Source organism: Penicillium chermesinum (genome assembly GCF_028974085.1).
Source record: "Penicillium chermesinum strain IBT 19713 chromosome Unknown utg000003l:1.0-5111272.0:1.0-5115320.0, whole genome shotgun sequence".
Classification (NCBI taxonomy): Eukaryota; Fungi; Ascomycota; class Eurotiomycetes; order Eurotiales; family Aspergillaceae; genus Penicillium; species Penicillium chermesinum.
In genome coordinates this window covers 1,777,379-1,797,252 of record NW_026695313.1, presented here as the reverse complement: position 1 = coordinate 1,797,252, position 19,874 = coordinate 1,777,379, and the positions used below count along the sequence as shown (strand labels likewise).

At 52.5% G+C, this 19,874-nt stretch overlaps 5 protein-coding genes across 5 annotated transcripts; 1 reads left to right on the top strand and 4 right to left on the bottom strand.

Annotated features, from left to right (window-relative positions):
- Nucleotides 1-132: 132 nt before the first annotated feature.
- On the bottom strand, nucleotides 133-1,507 carry N7468_003569 (putative histidine acid phosphatase; the record flags this gene model as incomplete). Its single annotated transcript, XM_058472866.1, has 2 exons — nucleotides 133-852; nucleotides 902-1,507. The coding sequence occupies 2 exons, from the start codon at nucleotides 1,505-1,507 to the stop codon at nucleotides 133-135; spliced, it is 1,326 nt and encodes a 441-aa protein (XP_058331869.1).
- A 549-nt stretch (nucleotides 1,508-2,056) lies between these two features.
- Nucleotides 2,057-2,600, bottom strand: N7468_003568 (Rieske (2Fe-2S) protein; the record flags this gene model as incomplete). The annotated part of the gene is made up of 2 exons (XM_058472865.1): nucleotides 2,057-2,308; nucleotides 2,364-2,600. 2 exons carry the CDS (start codon nucleotides 2,598-2,600, stop codon nucleotides 2,057-2,059), a joined length of 489 nt encoding a protein of 162 aa, XP_058331868.1.
- A 307-nt stretch (nucleotides 2,601-2,907) lies between these two features.
- N7468_003567 (putative C2H2 finger and ankyrin domain protein) lies at nucleotides 2,908-4,881 on the bottom strand (the record flags this gene model as incomplete). The annotated part of the gene is made up of 3 exons (XM_058472864.1): nucleotides 2,908-4,080; nucleotides 4,137-4,780; nucleotides 4,833-4,881. 3 exons carry the CDS (start codon nucleotides 4,879-4,881, stop codon nucleotides 2,908-2,910), a joined length of 1,866 nt encoding a protein of 621 aa, XP_058331867.1.
- A 1,275-nt stretch (nucleotides 4,882-6,156) lies between these two features.
- On the top strand, nucleotides 6,157-11,088 carry N7468_003566 (ATP-binding cassette glutathione S-conjugate transporter YCF1; the record flags this gene model as incomplete). The annotated part of the gene is made up of 7 exons (XM_058472863.1): nucleotides 6,157-6,438; nucleotides 6,527-9,179; nucleotides 9,209-10,271; nucleotides 10,334-10,488; nucleotides 10,557-10,625; nucleotides 10,685-10,776; nucleotides 10,831-11,088. 7 exons carry the CDS (start codon nucleotides 6,157-6,159, stop codon nucleotides 11,086-11,088), a joined length of 4,572 nt encoding a protein of 1,523 aa, XP_058331866.1.
- Nucleotides 11,089-18,146: 7,058 nt separating this feature from the next.
- Nucleotides 18,147-18,530, bottom strand: N7468_003565 (uncharacterized protein; the record flags this gene model as incomplete). The annotated part of the gene is made up of 1 exon (XM_058472862.1): nucleotides 18,147-18,530. One exon carries the CDS (start codon nucleotides 18,528-18,530, stop codon nucleotides 18,147-18,149), a length of 384 nt encoding a protein of 127 aa, XP_058331865.1.
- Nucleotides 18,531-19,874: the final 1,344 nt, after the last annotated feature.

The following is a 19,874-nucleotide window of genomic DNA, read 5'->3' as shown; positions in this document are numbered from 1 at the left end:
AGTGCGGGGTTACCGGAGGCGATTCGTTCTACATGACAGCCTCGGGTACCTACCCGAGGTAATTATAATGTTAAATTCGAATAAGTTTGTTTCCTCTATGGCCTTTTCTTTTCTTTCTTGCAAATTTTGTACTCAAGGCTGGTAGATTGACAACGAGGCAGGGAGATGCTTGTCACCGCATGCCTTGTTGAAGTCGCCGAACAATTCTCGCCTCTGGCGGATGAAATCGTGGAATTGTTCGCTGGAGCAGCTTCCGCCCGGTCCATCCTGACAGTCCACCAGGGGCTGAGGGCCGGCATTGTTCAACAGTCGGTAGTAGCTCCCTTCGTCGTACCCATAGCTTTGACAGGACATCTTCTCGATGGCAATGTTCTCCAAGAACGGGAGGATCTGACTCGTCTTCCAAGCGCGGTTGTAGTTAATTCGATTCTGGGGCATAGTCTGGTTCACGTTGTTGGCTCCCGTGTAAGCGCTGTTGTTATACAAGCCCAATGCCGTGATGACCGTAGGAGGAAGCTCGCGGTGAGTAAACGAGACAAATAGTTCCTGGGACCGGGACTCCTCGTCTAGGGCCGCAACGCTCGCATTGACCCATGGGAATCCAAGGCTGGGGGACAGATCGCGACCGTAGCCGGTGTTGTAGAAGTACTGGAGGTCATTGGTGTATTCAAAGCCCAGCCATTCGTCCGGCGTGAACAAGTCCAAGGAGCAGAAAGGCGATGAACCCCGGATAACAGTTTCGTAGCCACAAAGCTCGAACATGCCGGTAACGTCGTCTTCTGTGAAATTGAACGAGCGGGCCTCAGCATTAAGACGGGCGATGATTGGTTTTGTATAGACTTTCATGAAATTCTGGCTGGTCAGTCCTGTCGACGCCGTAGTAGAAAAGTTGTCAACTTACTTCCGACTGGTCGCTCCCGTACGAGCTGCTGTAGGCAGAACAGGCCTTGTATGGAGTCAGAGAATCCGCGCCCGCTTTCTTGCTCTCCGCGACCTGAGTCAAGTTAAGCAATTTCGTGCGGTTGTTCGTGAAGCCTTCGATAAAGCCCTGGGCACTCTTCACGGTTCTCTCGGCCGTGGAGGACCAGAGCTTGGTTGGCTTCTTCAGATGCGCATATCGCTTGTTCAGGGTCACGCCTAGCGAGCGCGCCTCTTGCAAGCCAACGCGAGTGAGCTTTTCCAGCTCGTCGTCCGAGATTGGAGCGGTCCAATTGGACAAGAATTTCAGGGACTTTGTGGCGGACCACTTCTGCGTGGTGTTGTGCAATTTCTGCACGAAGGGCTCGATATACGTTTCGTAGTCGAAATCATTGGCGTATATGGCCGCATGGCGGACGAGATAGGCTGCCCGGGTGACATTGCAGCCCTGCGGAGGGGAAGCTTCCAGCGGCGGATCGTGGGGGGTGAAATAAGGGGCGATTCCGGACGAGTGCTCTAGGGGGTTGAAGCGGTAGGATGAAGCCAGAATGGGGGCCACGAGGGCCACCACAATTGATTGGATATGCATTCTGCGACTACTTGGGGCCTCGATCCCCCGGGCATGCGATTGTCTGATTATATACAAAACCTCAGAACTTAATTTCGGTTGTCTTGCTTGTACAAGAGCCTACTGACGTAGTGATCGGCAGTGTCAGCCCATGTGGAAATCCCAACCTTGGAAAAGCAGATCGACGTAGCCGTGGCACCGATTCCGGGAAGCCTCCCTTGCCTCACGATTCCATGAATCGGGCAAGGACTTAATCGCGGCGGAGTCTAATTATAGTGACGAAACCTGGTTTCCAAGATGTCAAAGAGCCAAAAGAGCGGTGTATTGCCTAATTTGAGCTTGAGGCTGCCATCTCCTTGACTGCCTCAGCCGAGACCCGACGGCATTGATAGAGCCAATTTATCACTGCATGGCCCCAAGCTATATTTTCTAGGCTGATTTGTTAACCCGTAATGATCTAGCGTGTGTGACGAGTCGCAAGACGGCGCTTTGACATAATCTTCTCTGGGTCTGCCCAGGTCTCGAAGCTCCATTGTTTACATGGACTGTTTCGGGAAAGCAGATTATCGACTAAAACGCCCACAAGCTTGGCGGTCGCCTAACCCAGACCTCTTTGTCCCCAGTCTCGGAGGCCTCCATGGATCCTGACGCGGGGGCATTTCGTAACTCGATGTCCCATAAATTGAGCGTATGGCTGCCACGATCTCCAGTCCCCGTAAACAAGTCAAATTGCCAGCCATGTCGAAAGCACCTGATGCCAGCCCCGTCTTCGATATCAAAAACACTACCCTGCTTCAGCGGGAATGATGAATGCGGGCATTGCTAGATAACGTGAGCTCAGGTTCGGACAGATCTTCGAGGGCTATCAAAGACAAACATTATCGATCGCATGCATAAACCCCTTATGCTTGAACACACGCACTTGGTCCTCAAGGCCGGACCCCCGATTTGCTTTCGACTTCTTCGGATCCTGTGGCTTAGGAATACTTTTCGTCTTGCATCCGGGCAAGATCTTGCAGCCAATGCTCTCGTGGCTAATGTCTGGGAACTCAGAGAGCATCCCGACCTTGTGCCAGGCTCCCTCCTTGCTCTCCTGTTCCTTTTGGATATCCATGCGGGATTGTGAAGTCTTGAGGTTGGGGCGGGTATTGTTATAGTCGGCGAAGGCCTCCCATGAATAGCCGATCAGTGGGTCGACGCGGGATTATGAGTAAGGTAGCTAGTAAACCACTCTGTAAACTAGCTTTTTGTTGGTATCTGTCCTGAGTATCGCGACTAACCCTATCTTCCTAAAGTGACTAGTCGAAAGATAAATAGAATCGGGAGGAGAAAGGCATGGAGACAAAATATATGCTAGCCTGGTATGGGTATTGAACACGCTTAGGGACTCACGCACATAACCTATCCACTCGTATGAACATCTACTTGCCCTGCATGCGTTTCATCCGCTCCTCCGCAGCTCGCGCGCGCCGCTCTCGTTCTAAGCGCATTCTCATTTCTGAAGTCATGCCCCGGGCCTCCTCTTCTCGTTTATCGGCTGCAGTCTTTTCCACCGTCCCCAGGGGTCGCCCTGGTTTCCCAGTGGTATTCCGTGGTGGCCGCGCCGCATCCTCCTGTTTAAGCCGCTCAAGGTCCGCCTTTCGACGGCTGGCTTCCTCCTCTTCCGCAGCTTTTCGTTCCTTGGCGGCTCGACTGTCCGCGTCCGCTTTTGACACTGCAGACGGCACCTTGGCGGCATTCCAATCCCACTTTGCTTCTCCCAGCTCGTGTCGAGCAATACGGAATGCGTCGCGCGTCGGTCTATCACCGGCAAGTTCGAATGGGGTCCGGCCTTCTCCATTGGGCACCGTAGGATCAGCATCGGTCTTGATGAGCAAAGCAGATACTACGGCCGGTGAATTCAAGTTCGCCGCAAGGTGCAGTGCACTTGGAGTGCGAAGATTTGATTCAGCCGGTTGAAATGTGAACGAGGACGGTATTGAGTTGTTGTTCATGTATGACATAAGTGCTGGCACTTTTGACCGTCGAATCAGGGCCTGTATCTGGGTTGTATGTAACAGAGCAGCCTCTTCGTCTTTCGAGAGTTTGGGCTTTTGGGTTGGTGGGCGAGGGGTGGCGGGCTTGGATTCTTGTTTCTGCTTTGCGGCATCTGCTGCTGCTGCAAGTGCGGCTTCGTCAATCTCACTGATCTTCACGCGAGTCAACTCTTTAAAGCATCGCATAAGTTCTCCCTGTGTCGCACGTCGCGTGTTGAAAGGAAACCCCCGGATACGAGGGTCATTCTGCCTCAGAACCTGGCCCTCGTGTTGACTGAAGAGAATCTTCCGGTTCGTCTTCCCTGTAGCTCGGATGAATAGAAGATCTGCCGTATCTATCATCTGCTTCCAGTCTGCAAGGACCTCCCTGATATCCTTCTCCAATGCGGCTTCGTTGTAACGTCGAAGGCTCGAACCGGCCGAGTGAGCCGCTCCTCGAGAGGCATCACTGGCCGATTGCGATCCACCTTGCTTCCTCCTGGTTGTGTATCGGTGGAAGCTCTTGTGCGCGATGACACGGGCCTGTCGCTCCTCAATCCCTCCTTGCTTCCGGTGAATCTCGGGAGCCAATGACACCAGCATAGCTGCGAAGTGACCCCCCTCCAATCATGCACATGAAGATATGGGGGGCTAGAGGACGGTTCCTCTTGCTCTTGTGTTTTGTTTGTGCGCGCCTTGACAGGTGCCAATTGCTTGGCCCGTAGCGTATCCACCAAGTGAGAGGGCTCGTCCTGCTCGATGTCGGAGAAGATAGCTCTGTAGATACCCAAGGATTTATTTGATGGTAAAGCCGAGCTTGAAAACCAGAATAAAGGATTCTTGGGTGCGGACTTTTTCATGCTCTCTTCCTCCTCCTCGGTCACTTCCGACAACTTCGCCTGTCTTTTCAACAATGCGGAGAGCGTGGTGTCGCCCTCTTCGGCTCCATCCTTTTCGGACTCGGATGATTCCGACCCAGATATCGATTCGTCGAGCTCGCCCACGGCCTTCGAAAACTGGACCTCATCCAAAGTTGCGTTTCCTCGCAGTTGCGCCTTCACATTGAATCGGTGATGGTCGGAGCGAACATGGCTCCGTTGTTCCTGCACATTTCGGTATGATACTTTGCAAAGAGGGCATTGCGTCGAAGTCGCAATTGCAGATTCTTGAGCTGCAATCTCAAGCTCTGTAGGGGTCGGATCGGATGGTTGTTCGGCGACGGGTTGCTGGGTCGTTTTTGCGGTTAAGGTCGACAGAAGCTCCGGTGGAAGGTCGTAGACTAGCATCCAACATTAGCTGGAGAACCTAAGAAAAGCGCAAGCAATACTTGCCATAGAGAGGTCTTTTTAGAAGCTCCTCAATGCGGGCAGAGTCGACCATGGTGATTTGAAATGTTTTTTCGTGTCTGAGATATGCCCCTCCAATATTGATGCCGATCGCGCTCTGACCGCCTGGTTATTGCCGCCTATATGGAAAATGACGTTGGCTGTTGCTCTTTCCTCGGGTGACAACTTGAGGGTTTGCACGGAGGTATGTCTTGTTTTTTAAAAGGGAATTGGGCTACGGGGAAATCTATTTAACCCGCTTTTCCTCGATTGTTGTCTGTAAGTAACCAGAGCCATATGTGGCTGAACCTCTCACTATGACTAAACGGTTGTCCGCCTCAAGGGCTGGGCTCCGCTCTGAGTCACAGTGGTGCCGAATGACTTTGATGCTTGAAGGCTGTGTTGATTAAATTGGAGCTAGTACTACTGCAGCTGGTCTCTTCAGAGATAGAAAAAATTCCATTCTCTTGCACCAGGAATGATTGGAATCTGGAGTTCGGTCCAATCTGCCGATCTGACCACTGACGTCATATTTGAAACATGTAGTCGCGCTCCGGTTCAACAGCTTCAGGTTTCCCTTTCGATACTATGGGTATTGTAACTACTAGGCTTTGCTCAATTCCCGGGCAACTTGTGCATCATGAGGTTGAGCACGGGGTCCACGATACTCGGTCTATCTGTAAGGGCCTTCCGAGTCTGCTCAGGTCAGCCCTCGCAGTCCGCCGGTACCAATATATATGTACTAATACTAATATGGTCATGGAATTCGAGATATTTTTCTTCATTCCGGCTCTTCTTATGTGTAAAATTGAGAATTATGAAGCCTTCTACATTGAAAATGACCCAGTCCGTTTAGCAGATCAACTTGAGTTGGTATATCCTGTACGCCTTGGAGCAAGTTGATTATCGACCGGCAGTGCTTTTCGATATCAACTCGGCCTTGCAAGCTTATCGCCGAGCACGTGACATCACTGGATGCGGAGCCGCTCGAACTACTGCGAGTACCAGCAGTGGGGGAGAGTCACACGAAGCCACTTCCTACATGGATCTGTATGAATCTGACGACTGGCGGTCCTCCTATTGGCCCATACTAAGAACCCGGCAGGGCCACCTCTTCTGCAGTTGTTAGTGGGGGAGAGAAGCTTCTCGACTCCACTTTTTTGTTGCTCCCCTTGTTGCGGTAAGCGGACCCGGCGGACCAATCCCACTCGGATTTGAAAGCGCTTCTCTGGAGCGTTTTTTACTAAGCAAGAGCTTTACGTCCTCGGGCTACCGTCCTTCTCCGACACCGTCTTTCCTCTGGGATCTTGCATCACGGTCGCTCGGCACCATGTTGGACGGTTCGCAGGTGGTTCTAGGTGGCCCTACTCCCGGTGGCTTGCAGTCGCTCCCTGTCCCGGCTTTGGAGCGCCATCGGTCCTTCTGTCGCGATGCGGAGGGCTGGGGTCCCTTTGGCCCTACTGGCTTTCATCTGACTCCATGCTTTCAAGATGCTATCATTGGTGTCTTGGCCATCTGGGGAACCCTCGCCGGCGCTGCTGCACTCTGGCTGCTACTGAAGAGGCGCATTCCGCAGCCGGTCGCTAAGAATTGGCACTTCTACCTCAAACTGGTTTGTCGCTTCGCCCTACCGTTCACCAGGTTTCACCAGTTTACTTGGATTGTCAGAGTCCGCTAACGTATTGTGATCATGCGTTCAGGTTGTTGTTGGATCTCTTATCTTTGTCACCGCATTCCAGGCAGCTCTGCAAGCCGAATCTCACCCAAAGAATTTCTGGGCCGATTTCCAATTCTGGTCCACGATAACGACTGTGGCCTCCCTTGGGGTGATATTTGCAGTCCAGTACCTTGAGCACTGGCGAAGCAGACAGCCGAATGGTGTCGTCTTGTTCTATTGGCTTTTCTTTATGATCGCTTACGCCATCAAGCTGCAGGCCCTCGTTGCTCGCCAGGACTACGTGACTGATCTCGTCTATTTCGTGTGCATCAACGTGAGCCTAGGATTGGCCGTGCTGGAATTCATCTTGGAATATCTAGTGCCAAAAAAACAGAGTGCTTATGATGCTTTGGGCGATGAAGACGAGTGCCCATACAATTACGCGGATATTTTCTCGGTGCTCACTTTCAGCTGGATGACCCCGATGATGAAATATGGGTATAACAATTATCTCACTCAGGATGATCTGTGGAATCTGCGGCGTAGCGATACCACCAGCCATACTTCAGACCGTCTAACCATGGCCTGGGAAGAGCAATTGAAGAAGAAACAGCCATCTCTTTGGATTGCCCTCTTCAAGGCGTTCGGCGGTCCCTATCTTTCGGGGGCCCTCATTAAATCTGGAAGTGATATACTCGCTTTCGTGCAGCCCCAACTTTTGCGGTATCTGATTGCGTTCATCGATTCATACCGCGGTCCGGAGCCCCAGCCGGTCATCCGTGGTGTTTTCATTGCCTTCGGAATGTTCTTCACGTCCATTTGCCAGACTAGCTGCCTCCACCAATACTTTCAGCGAGCCTTCGATGCTGGTATGCGAGTCAAAGCTTCCCTGACAGCTATGATATATTCAAAGGCTCTCCGTCTATCCAGCGAGGGCCGTTCCACGAAAACGACGGGAGATATTGTGAACCACATGGCCGTTGATCAACAACGCCTGACGGATCTGACGCAATTCGGCGTTCAGCTAGTCTCTGCGCCCTTCCAGATCGTCTTGTGTATGATTTCCCTCTATAATCTTCTCGGACCCAGTATGTTTGCTGGTGTCGGTGTCATGATCTTTATGATCCCGGTGAACGGTATGATCGCACGAATGATGAAGAAGCTCCAGGTTGTTCAAATGCAGAACAAGGACTCGAGAACCCGCCTTATGACCGAAATTCTGAATAACATGAAGAGCATCAAGCTCTACGCCTGGAACACGGCGTTCATGAACAAGCTTAGCCACATCAGAAATGATTTGGAATTGAACACGCTGCGCAAGATTGGTGCCACCCAGTCTGTTGCTAATTTCACCTGGCAATCAACTCCTTTCCTTGTGTCTTGCTCAACATTCATCGTTTTCGTGTTGATCAGCAAGGTCCCATTAACCACCGAGATTGTCTTCCCTGCTCTGACTCTGTTCAACCTGCTGAGCTTCCCACTTTCGATCCTGCCCACGGTCATCACTTCAATTATTGAATCCGCCGTGGCTGTCAACCGGTTGACAGAGTACTTCACCTCCGAAGAATTGCAAACAGAAGCTGTTCAATTCGAACCTGCGGTTGAACACACGGGAGATGAGTCTGTTCTTTTGCGTGATGCTTCTTTCACCTGGAATCGCTATTCTGGAAACCCTGTTCTGGAGAGAATCGACCTCAGCGCGCGCAAGGGCGAGCTGAGCTGTATTGTCGGCCGTGTAGGCGCCGGCAAGTCCTCTCTGCTCCAGTCGATCCTTGGCGAACTTTGGAAGGAGCACGGCGAGGTGATTGTCCGAGGCCGTATCGCCTACGTAGCCCAAAGTCCTTGGGTGATGAATGCAAGCGTTCGAGAGAACATCGTTTTTGGTCATCGATGGGATCCAGAATTCTACGACCTTACTGTTGAGGCCTGTGCTCTCCTCGATGATTTTAAGACTCTGCCTGATGGAGATCAAACGGAAGTTGGAGAGCGAGGAATTTCCCTTTCTGGTGGACAGAAGGCCCGTTTGACTCTCGCTCGCGCGGTCTATGCTCGCGCTGACATCTATCTCTTGGACGACGTCCTGTCGGCTGTCGATCAACACGTCGGCCGTCACATTATCAACAAGGTTCTTGGGAAGTCTGGTATCCTCAACGGTAAGACAAGAATTCTTGCCACCAACGCGATCACCGTCCTCAAGGAAGCCGACTTTATCGGTTTGCTGCGCGACAAGAGTATTCTGGAGAAAGGGACGTACGAGCAGCTCATGGCCATGAAGGGCGAGGTTTTTAGCTTGGTCCGTAACAACCTGGCCGACTCGGACGATGAGCGTTCTCTCATCGGGTCTGATGACCAGCAAGGCTCGGACGACACGGCTGTTCTTGGAAATGATGATGATACCGACGCCAGCGAAGACATTGACGAGCCTGGTTCTCTTGTCCCCATCAAACGTGCCAGTGGTCCTAATCGAAGAACCAGCCACGCGACTTTGCGCCGAGCTAGTACTGCGACATGGCAAGGTCCTCGGCGGAAATTGGTTGATGAAGAGAATGCCATCAAAACGAAACAAACACAGGAGACATCGCAGCAGGGCAAGGTCAAATGGAGCGTGTACGGGGAATATGCGAAGGAAAGCAATATCACTGCAGTTGTTTTCTATATGCTTGCGTTGATCGCATCACAGACTGTGCAATTGCTGGGTAACTTCTGGCTGAAGAAATGGACCGAGCCAATGAGAGAAGTGGCACCAATGAAAGCGTTGGCTTGTTCATCGGAGTATACTTTGGGCTTGGCATTGGGTCTGCCTTCCTGGTTATTATTCAGAATTTGATCCTCTGGATCTTCTGCTCTATTGAGGCCTCTAGAAAACTCCACGAGCGCATGGCATTTGCCATCTTCCGCTCCCCCATGAACTTCTTCGAGACAACGCCCTCTGGTCGTATCCTCAATCGATTCTCGAGCGATATCTACCGAGTTGACGAAGTCCTTGCCCGTACGTTCAATATGCTCTTCAGCAATACTGGCCGTGCTGTGTTTACCATGATCGTTATTTCGTCCTCCACCCCTGCCTTCTTGCTCTTTATCCTTCCCCTGAGCTACATCTATCTTAGCTACCAGAAGTACTACCTGAGAAGCTCCCGCGAGCTTAAGCGTCTGGACAGTGTGACCCGCAGTCCTATCTATGCTCACTTTCAAGAATCCCTGGGGGGCATCTCGACCATCCGCGCTTATCAGAAGCAGGAGCGCTTCGCTCTCGAGAACGAATACCGCATGGATGCCAACCTGCGCGCCTACTTCCCATCCATCAGTGCTAACCGCTGGCTCGCAGTCAGACTCGAGTTCATCGGTTCCCTGATCATTTTGGCTTCGGCAGGCCTTGCCATCGTCTCTGTCTCAACCGGAAGTGGCCTTTCGGCCGGTATGGTCGGTCTGGCCATGTCATATGCCCTTCAGATCACCAACTCTCTCAACTGGATTGTTCGTCAGACAGTCGAGGTGGAGACTAATATCGTCTCGGTTGAGCGAGTTCTGGAGTACGCCAACCTTCCCAGTGAGGCACCGGAAGTTATCTTCAAGAGCCGACCTACTGCTGGTTGGCCTGGCCAGGGTGCTGTCTCATTCAAGGACTACAGTACCCGATACCGCGAGGGCCTTGATCTGGTGCTGAAGGATATCAACCTTGATATTAAACCCCACGAGAAGATCGGCGTGGTTGGGCGTACTGGTGCTGGAAAGAGTTCGTTGACATTAGCTCTTTTCCGCATTATTGAGCCCGTCGGTGGACAGATCAGGTAAGAACCCATTGCCTATAGTGACTTGGCTGCATTGAGACGTATTGCTAATTCTCATCCAGTATCGATAATCTCGACATCTCGAAGATTGGAGTGTCAGATCTCCGTGGTCGCCTTGCCATCATTCCTCAAGATCCGGCTATGTTCGAAGGCACTATGCGTGATAACTTGGATCCCCGACATGTTCATGATGACACCGCACTATGGAGTGCCCTGGGTAAGACAACATTTCTTAGTTCAACCATGCTTCATGGCTAATCATTATTTCTTTTTTTTTTTCATTAGACAATGCCCGCTTGAAAGATCACGTCGCTCAGATGGAAGGCCAACTTGATGCTCAAGTCCAAGAAGGAGGTAGGATTGGACTGATCTATGAGGCAGCCAAGTAATCATTGCTAACCTGAGGTTCCTAGGCTCCAACCTGAGTCAAGGCCAACGTCAGCTGGTCTCACTCGCTCGGGCCCTCCTGACTCCCAGCAATATCCTTGTCTTGGACGAGGCAACGGTATGTTCCCCTCAGTGCGTCGCATCGAAATGACAAAATCTAATATCTTTGCAGGCTGCGGTTGATGTGGAGACCGACGCATTGCTTCAGCGGACGCTACGCAGCAGTACCTTCAAAGACCGCACTATTATTACGATTGCGCACCGCATCAACACCATCATCGATTCCGATCGAATCGTCGTCCTTGACAAGGGCCGGGTGGTGGAGTTTGACACCCCCGCTGCGCTGATCAAGCAAGGCGGCAAGTTTTACGAACTTGCCAAGGAGGCCAACTTACTGGACGGTGATGGCTTCTCCAGTTCCGCGCAATAGCATAGAACTCCCGTTTTGCTGTCATATCCTTAGATCGGGGGGGAAGGGGCTGCCAAAGGCCCTGGCTCATTTTCCATTTGCACTGTAGGGCGCACCCAGCCTCCACAGCTGTGATTGGCTCGGGGAACCCGCGCTCTGGGGCTTACGAGGCCGATCACTCCAGAAAGCGAACCCTGATTGATCGATTCTTCCTCCTTCTGCATGGACCAAGCCCTCTGCGCGATCCTGACCGTCTCAACGCACTGATGTGGCCCAACCGAGGCGTCGACGTCTGTGTAGCGAATCTTCCCTGTACCTTTCAAGAAAATCTTTTCTGTGGGCTCCATGCAATACTCAGGCCCCCTTGATCCATGACAAGAAAGTCAATGGGGGACGCGAGAAAAGTTTTTCATTTTACATTTTCCAAAAGCATCTTCCTTTCCCCGCTTTCCTGTGTCTCGCATATGTTGCGCCGCCGTGCAACATACGAGAACCGCCTATGGGGCCTGGACTTTGGAGATATGAGAAAAGTGCTTTGTTATGGAATTGCTTTCTTCTCCTTTTTCCGAATTTCCTGTGTCTGTTGTTTCAGAATGCGCCTGTACAGAAATCCGACTTGTAACCACTGGACAATATATTTTCATGCACGTACATAAAATTTTCTCCAAAGCACACGAATGCCTAAGCCCGCATAGCTAGAAGACACTAATTTGATTATAGACACTGCCACTGCAATACATTGACCTCCACAGCCACCTAGTGAAACCGGGCGTGACTATATGCAGCGTCGACCCCGACTCGAAGGACCTAACCGTGGCGGTGACATCCTCATAATCAAAATTCCCCCTCCGACTCCGCGTCCTGTTGTAGCGGTGAAGTTTCCCAGCCTTTCGCCTGCCACGGCGTCCCCCTCCATCGCACTCAATGCGAGGAGCAAAAATTGATAGGACAGACCCTTGGAGGTTTCCCATTTGCTCTCCCTTATCTAGAAAGGCCTCGCGAAGTTCATAGTATACGTCCCAGGTCCACCTGCAGCAAATCCTCAAACCCACAAAACACTATTCCCGACATCGCCACTGTCCCACCATCTATAACCCCCAATGCAAACCGACAACCAGGAATCTTTCCTCGCACTATTCTATTCTAGGACTGGAAATTCCCCCCCTTCCCTCCCCCCCCGGCACAAAGCCGTGAGCCTAACTCGTTTCTAATCATAGCTAACGCATGTCCGCCCCCCCACGCCATTGCCACTGCCATCTATCGATAGTGGCAATGGACATACTGCACCCCCCCCCCCCCTTACTGGACACGCAAGTGTTCAACTCATGCATATATGCGTTCTCCACGCTGCCTCGGACGTCTATAGGCCGCGCTGTCAGTGGTAGCTCGGAAGCAACGCAGGCTTACATACTGTAGGCCCCGCCTTGGGGCTCGTGTTCGACTTCGTAGAACGGTGCATGCAGTGTAAATGAAAGACACCCGAGGCCATCGGCGTGATTCGATTGAGTTTAGGCTCAGCGCCTACTAGATTCTATCTGCGTTCGCGTCCTTTCGGCTATGAAATACGTCTTGCACGGAAGTGGTTTAGGGTGTGGTGGCGGGCTAGCGTGTAGCTATGGGTATGTCGCTGCATGTACGAGGAGACAGAGGGGGATGATGGGCTCCGGGAGGGTGGATTTCTAGGATTTGTGAGTAGCCATTAGTATCTTGAATTGCTTGTGGGGGGGGGGGAAATCTCAAGTTCAAGAGTGCAGTGGTTCAAAAGTACCAGTGGATGTACATGCTTATCTAGAGATGGACGTGCTAGTTCGCAAGATCCCTTTGACCCCAAGAGGATTGCGGAGTCTGGTGTTGCGCTGGTGCATTGTGCCTGATCTCGATGATGGAGGACCGGGCCAGGAACCCGGGACAAATTCTGACGGACGCAGTGATATATCAGATCTCGCGTGGCACAGAGAAGGGGGGTTTGCATGTCATCAGGGGAGGTGCAAGCGGGTTCCCCTCTGGGTTGAGCTCGTCTTCCGCCATTGGAGGGAATTGTTACCTTTCCATCAGAATCTTGTTTCAGGATCCAGTATCCAGGTAAGGGGCACTGGTGGCGGCCAGCGCACTGCATTAGCGCTCTTCATTCTGGCCTAATCTTGATGTACAGTAGTCTCTATCCACATGGCGAATGGTGGGCCGCGGAACTTGAGCAGACCGTTCCAGAGACCTTATTCAAAGAGCTAGGGTGGTACGATGACCCAATCATGAATGTGAAACCTTGGGTTCCAGCTACGATCGGAGCAACAGTGATTGGATGGCAGCATGAGGCCGCAAGCTGTCGCCTTTTGACAGAATGGCAGGGAGCTGTCATTTGTCTCGACCATTTCCAGCCCCTTTCCCCAGCCTTTTCTTAAGAACTTGAAGCCGTCGGCTAGTCATTATCGGCTAGTAGTTTCCCGGGGAAGATTCCCCGTTCGTCGAGATTTGGTTCTTTTGGAGGGATCTGCGCCCTTGACCGAGATCTTCTGATTGAGAAGTCTCCACAGCTCCACCGCCCACAATGAAAGACTTGCATCGCGAGACAGCTGCCTTGTTCGACATCTTGTATGCAGGATATACTTTCTGATTAGCGGTATTCATGTACCTGGATGTCCATCAGAGGATTTCGCGCATCCTTGTACCGATACATCTGCATTATAGTCGGCGACGGCGACGGTCCTGTTTCCTGGTTCCCCAGCAATGACGCATCTCGAATCTAAATCCCGTAGCTTCCGTGTTGTCAACGTCAGCTCTGGTAGAGTGCCACAGCCAGCCTCATCGGTTTCCCGGCTTGGATCGTCCTAGATCATTTCCTTGATAAGTAACTCTGAAGACGGTCAGGTGCTCGGCCGCGTTGGCCCAGCACCGCACATACACCTGCCAGACCTGCTGAAGGACGGCTTGAGGGTGTTTTCATGACACTATGACCTGCATCCGGTCGCCCGCGACTCCATGGCCGAGGGCTCGGGTGGACCAGGGCCCCGCTTCCCATGGTGCGATTCCATCCAGCCCCGACGGAGGGGAAGATGCAGAACTGATACCAGAGAAACAAAAAAAAAAAGGACAGAAAAAAAAAGCAAAGAATAAGACAGATATGAAAAAGAAACTCTCAATTCTGCATTGACAACGAACCATCCTGCCTTCCCGATTCATTTGTAGCTGCAGGTGATCGTCGCCAAATTCCAGGACTGAGGAACCCAGATCGAGCTACCCGCACGCGCGCTAAGGCCCGGTACTTCTGACAAGAGCGCAAGAGGGCAAAGCATGATTTTTGGAGCCTTGGAGGCTTAAACACTGCAAGAAACACGGACTTTATCTAAGCGAAGAAAAAGGAGGTGGGCGAATCGGGCTTGTCAGTGGAGTCCCTAGTCCTTTACCTCCTGCTGGAGATAATGTATAATGCGAGGAGTGCCTTGGATCGAGCCACTACTTGAGGAGGCAATCTTGTGTGTGCGTGGGAGATTCCTTCCGAGCGATAACTGTGGGGGGGGGGGAAGCCATCGTTGGGGCAAATCACGATGGTGTTCTGGGCTCCGTAGAGCTGACGATTATTCTTCACCTGCCGTAGTAGGCGGAGACGACCTGGGGATGGGAATCGGAAATCCTCCTGCGGACGGGGAACGGTGGAGGCCGGTTGCCTCTCGCGTCGAGTGAATTGCCTTTCGCTAGGACCCAAGATTTGTCATGCTTCCTCCGTATCGGCCCCATATCCCACTGCTAGGGCCCAAGTCACGGATCGCCTCGTATGGAGGCCTCCTGGGTCAGGTGGGGATGGTTCCAGGGGAGTGGTACCGCCGATTCGGGTTTGGATATGGAGGCAGGATTACGGGGCCTCATCTTCCTGATAAGATTTATGGTATTGGGCGACCAGCTGCATCGCATTAAGTTCAAAATCAGAGTTGGGCGATCGTGAAGCACAATGACCTTATAGGAAATCCAGCCATCGTTTACCTTTCGATCGGGTCAAGCGCAGATCCTCTCCGATCTCCACAGATCTGGAGCCGGCCGTTTCGGGCAATTTGTCCGCCCCTGCGTGGCTCGAAGGCTGGAGTGCATGAGATGCGGGCCTAGAACAAATAGCAGTCAGGCCCGCCGGATAGCAGGAAAAGTCTCGAAAGCATGACGTCGGTCCTGAACGGGCCCTGGTGGCCCCCCAAAAGTCCAACAGCGAAGATCTATGAACCTTGCGAACTTTGCCGGCGATATTCGGTCTCGGGCTTTGCAGTATGGTCGGATCCCGAGAATGAGGAAGCTTCAGAATGGGCTCGGGGAGTCTTTTCGTTTCTGGTCGTGAGTTTGCGCCAGTGCCGTAAGTGGCAATAGACGAGGCGGCGCCTGCGGCACTATAGGGAAACGATTGGGTGTGGCTGAAAGTCCGGATGGAGTCGCCCTGCAAGGATGCTTGGGGTTGGATTTTCAGCCCCGAGGCTTTGGGCTGCTAAAGCACCTTCGATCCCGGTTATCCCGGTAGCTGGGACTCGCAAGGTACTTTGTATGGAGCGAAAGTGAATCTGTCATTTTTGCCTTATGCTTCTGAGTTTTTCTGATCTCATATTCTCAGGGTGCGCAAATCTTAGGGTCTGCTTAAAGTTTGGGTTGCCTTCATGCAGCTTGACGTTTAACAGTCCCAATAAGCCATTGTGGCCCCGATGCCTGTCCAATGTATCACTTTCAAACACATGGGCACTATCGGGGGCAAGCCCCATAGGCTAAAAAAAAAAACAAAGGCCACGTGATTTCGGAAGTATTGTGCAGGGACAATTCATGGCCCGGAGATATCGCCAAGTGCCAATGCAAGGGAGATTGAATTCCGCTTGTACCAAATGGGGGTAGGCGTAAGTCACTAGTCCATGACTTTGTGAAGCCGAGACTCGCAGATCCTGTCGATCCTTGAGCCATCTTGCACTAGTGCGCCCAGCAGGCCAAGTGGGGGCCTCTCATGCAACCGGGAGGAGACAGAAACATCGACTAAATGGATGAAAATTTGAAATTAAGGCCCCTGACAAACCAATGGAGCGCAGTCCTGCCACCCTCTGGAAATCGATGGGAGCAAGGGCCAAGTGTCAAATCCACGCGAGTAGATGCGACCGGCCTGTGCGCGGACCCGTGGTTTCCGAAGCCCGCAGTAACCGACAGAGTCGACTCCACGCGAAACTCCGTTCTGAGGATAGGTGGACAGGGGCAGAGGGGCAGCAGAACAGAACAAGTTCAAGCAAAGCAAGCAAATTAGGCTGAATGCAACGGCCGGAGCATAATGTTTATCTGATAACCCAGCAGAATGGAAAGTTCCCTGGGATCCACGCTACAGCGGACTCTATATAGCCAAACCGTCGTGCATAAGGTGATGGTTCTTATGCTGGACAGAGCACTCTAATCCAATCCCGATAGATGGATACAGTGAGACAATCCGGAGATCCAACCGTAGCTGGTAGAAAGTCACCCTCTGTGCAGAAGGGCGGCATTAGTTTCGGAGCACACTACCGTATGGTTTGAACGGCGGGCCGGTCCATGAAACAACATCATTCTAGTTTCTAGCTCCAGCTCCAGTTCCAGGTAGCTTCCATGTTTTGGACCGCACTAGCAAGTTTCTCCGAAACAAGAGGGTTCTGTTCGGGAAGTAGGAGGCGTGTTGCCCTGTGACGAGTCAACTGCCAGAGCCAGCCGTTGATGACCGCCAGGGCTAATTGTATGATTATGGAGGACCGCACAGCTGGGATGGTGTGGATCTCCCCATCCTCATGATCTGCGAAACCTCCCCACTAGGCGCAAACCCACGGAGTTCATGCTGGTGATACGCTTCCGGCCACGACGCCATCGTTCCTTGGACCCGAAATTGTCGAATGACTATAGAATATGGCAGGATGATACGCGTGGGCTGAAACGAGCTCGTATCCCCCTTAACTTGATAGGATCTTGGACTTGATACTTCCAGAACCAGGATTCCGGAGATGATTTTCCGCCTCAGACCCACAGTGGAACCCCGTGGGATAAACACTAAAGCCCAAAGAGGGAATTGACAGCTTTAGCGGGGCCCGGACCGGCGTCCCCGAGCCGCCCCAGACACCAACCACTAAGCTGAGAAAGGCCTGGGCCCCCCATCTCACAGAAGTACAAGGGCACAAAAGTCCCGGTCTAGTCCCTTCTAAACTTCCCCCTCCCCAATGCTCAGCCTATGACGTCGACCATCCCATGTGCCGCTCCGATGCACTCTCGATCGCGGCATTTCATTGCTCGATCGCCACGGGCAGTGGAATCGGCATATGTGTCCGGTGCATGAGTATTTCTTCCTTATGCTTCAGTCCCCGGCAATGCAATTTGAGTACAGTCATATTCTCCCCTTTCCACAGTGTGCGCCCAGGATACGAGAGCTCTGTCCCTCTTCTCGTGTCTGCTAGCGAGATTCACCTCTCATCGCGGTAATCCCACCATCAGATCCATCACGGGACTGGTCGCCTGGAGGAACTTTTGTCGTCTTCCACGCCTCTCTCTAGAAACGACAGTCTCGACCTGGATCTTGCCGCGAATAGACAACAATATCTGCATCATGTGCCTCCTTCTTCTGGAATTTGACTCTGGATCGATACGAAGAGGCCTAGACCGCGAGTCTGAAATGAGGAGAGCAGAGGAAGCGCTGGAAAAAGGTACGGTGCACCTCTTCGAACAAACATTGGCACTCGTCCGTGGTGCAGTGACCGTGGCGGTGAACTATACAAACACACCCCAAGCCGTAAAAGCGCCGCCACCAGCTGTCCATCCAGAAACTGTAGAAAGTAAGCTGCAGATCAGAAGCATTACAGTAGCCAATTGTCCAATCGAGCCCTCCTCCATGACTTTCCATGAACCCCGTCCACCACTCCCCGACCGTCTTGACCCCACTCGAGGGGAGGGGGGGAGGGTTGTGTGGCCTCCCGCTGTCACATCCCTCCTGGTTTCCCCAAAAGACACGCCTCGAAATGTTTCAGGGTGATTGCATCATAGCGTCCGAGTATCTCCGGAATCAGCTTGGCTTCGTTCCCGATCGCCCTGATCTAACCCCATGACGGACGGCCCCGTCACTAGACACTAGCCACGGCGCTATACCTGAAGCCGAAAGGGGAAGATCTACGAAGCCCGAATTCCTTGGTTCCAAACCCTTCTTCTCCTCCCCCTTCCCCCCGCAACCCCTGTTTGCTTCGCTGCACGAGACTGATTATAGTCGCGGACGCATCAAACCTCGCCCAAAGCCCCTTGTCACCAGGCATACACCTCTTCGTTTCAATCTGAACTTGAGTTTTTCCCGTTGGGGCGCGGGCATTGAAGCTACCGGGGACACCCCTGTCGCCCCCATTTAGCCGGAACTTATGACTGGCTGGGCCAGCTGCACGACCGTCAGCTGCCCAGGAGACGTCCGTAGATGTGGTGGTGATGAGGGAGAACGGCTCGAGCGCTGCATCCGGCATAAATCTGTGTGTATGCGCGTATGTGTGTGCATAACGAGGAGGTGAAGCCCGAAAATAGCTGTGCCACGTTTGTGGCTCATAGACTCTAAGCACTTCAACGCTCAGACTCCACATGCAGGGATGAGGCAGCTTAGGGACGGCTGCTCTCGCGTGCCAATCAGCGTGCCCCCAAGGCCCTGTTGAGTCTCAGGCTACTCCGTAGAGAGGAATGTCTTCGACTGGCAGTTCTAGACCCGCGCCGATCATCTACGTTGGCAGGCGGCAATGGAAGCTGTCATGCAGTGGCGCTCGAAAAGATTTAGTGTTCTTCCTTATTTTGGTATTCGGTGATTGTCCGCGAGTCAGGGAGACTCTCTGAACGGGGGGCCCGATGGCGCTGATAGTGGCTTACGGACGTAAGTCGTTGCATACTAGTAGATTGAGTAGAATGGCTTCGGCACTTCCCAAGCGCAAATCCTCCGGGGAACTGCGGAAGAACGGGTTTGGGGGGGGGCGACAAACAAAGACTCCGACCCCCTTGCGACGTGCAGCAGATATGGCTCGCGCGGCTGCTTGAGCCGTTGCTGCTTGGTGCCGGTGTCAATGGTATTGGATAGAGCTGTCGCAAATAGCGCAAAGGCTACCGAGGCAGAATTGTTATCTTGGCAGCCTTTGTGGCGACCTACCTCCTACATTATAGAGATCATCTATTTGCGTTATCATGCTAGCGCAACGGTGGCATCTCCTGGAAACGGGTGTAATCCGAGCAGTAGCTAGCCGCTAATCCGGGCGAATTGGGGCTAAGAAGGAAAGGGAGAAAACATGGGACGACGGGGATACATTTTCATTAGGACTCCCCAGGAAAAAAGAGCGATCATTACGGTACACAAGGCTGTGATTATAGTTTTCCCCGCTTTCTTAAAATGAAAGTCGATCAAAGTTCAATCCCGGTCTTTTCAGTGTTACCTTGCTATTGAATTGAATCGACCCGACAAACACTTAAACCCTTGACCTGAACGGGAGATTGGCGTGATGACAGTTGCTTGGGTGAAGGTTCCCTTTCCCTCGGGATTCCCCCAGCGCCTAACATTGGTCCTAAAGCCCTAAGAGGGGCCGTCAGGCGGAAGGCGAGGCTACGATTGGGGGTGGAGTCTGACGAAGGACGAGGTGGGGCGTCTGCCCGGGATGGCCATGTTTTGTAGGCCCAGGCAAAGGAAGCTTGGCCAACAGAAGTACCGCTGCTAACCCGCAGTGGCAGTAACTCTCCACGCGGCCAAGATCACGCTGAGACCTAGAAGTTGGCCCGATTGCTCTGGATCTACAGTACATTGCGCTCTCACCCGGGTTAGAACGTTCTAACCCCTG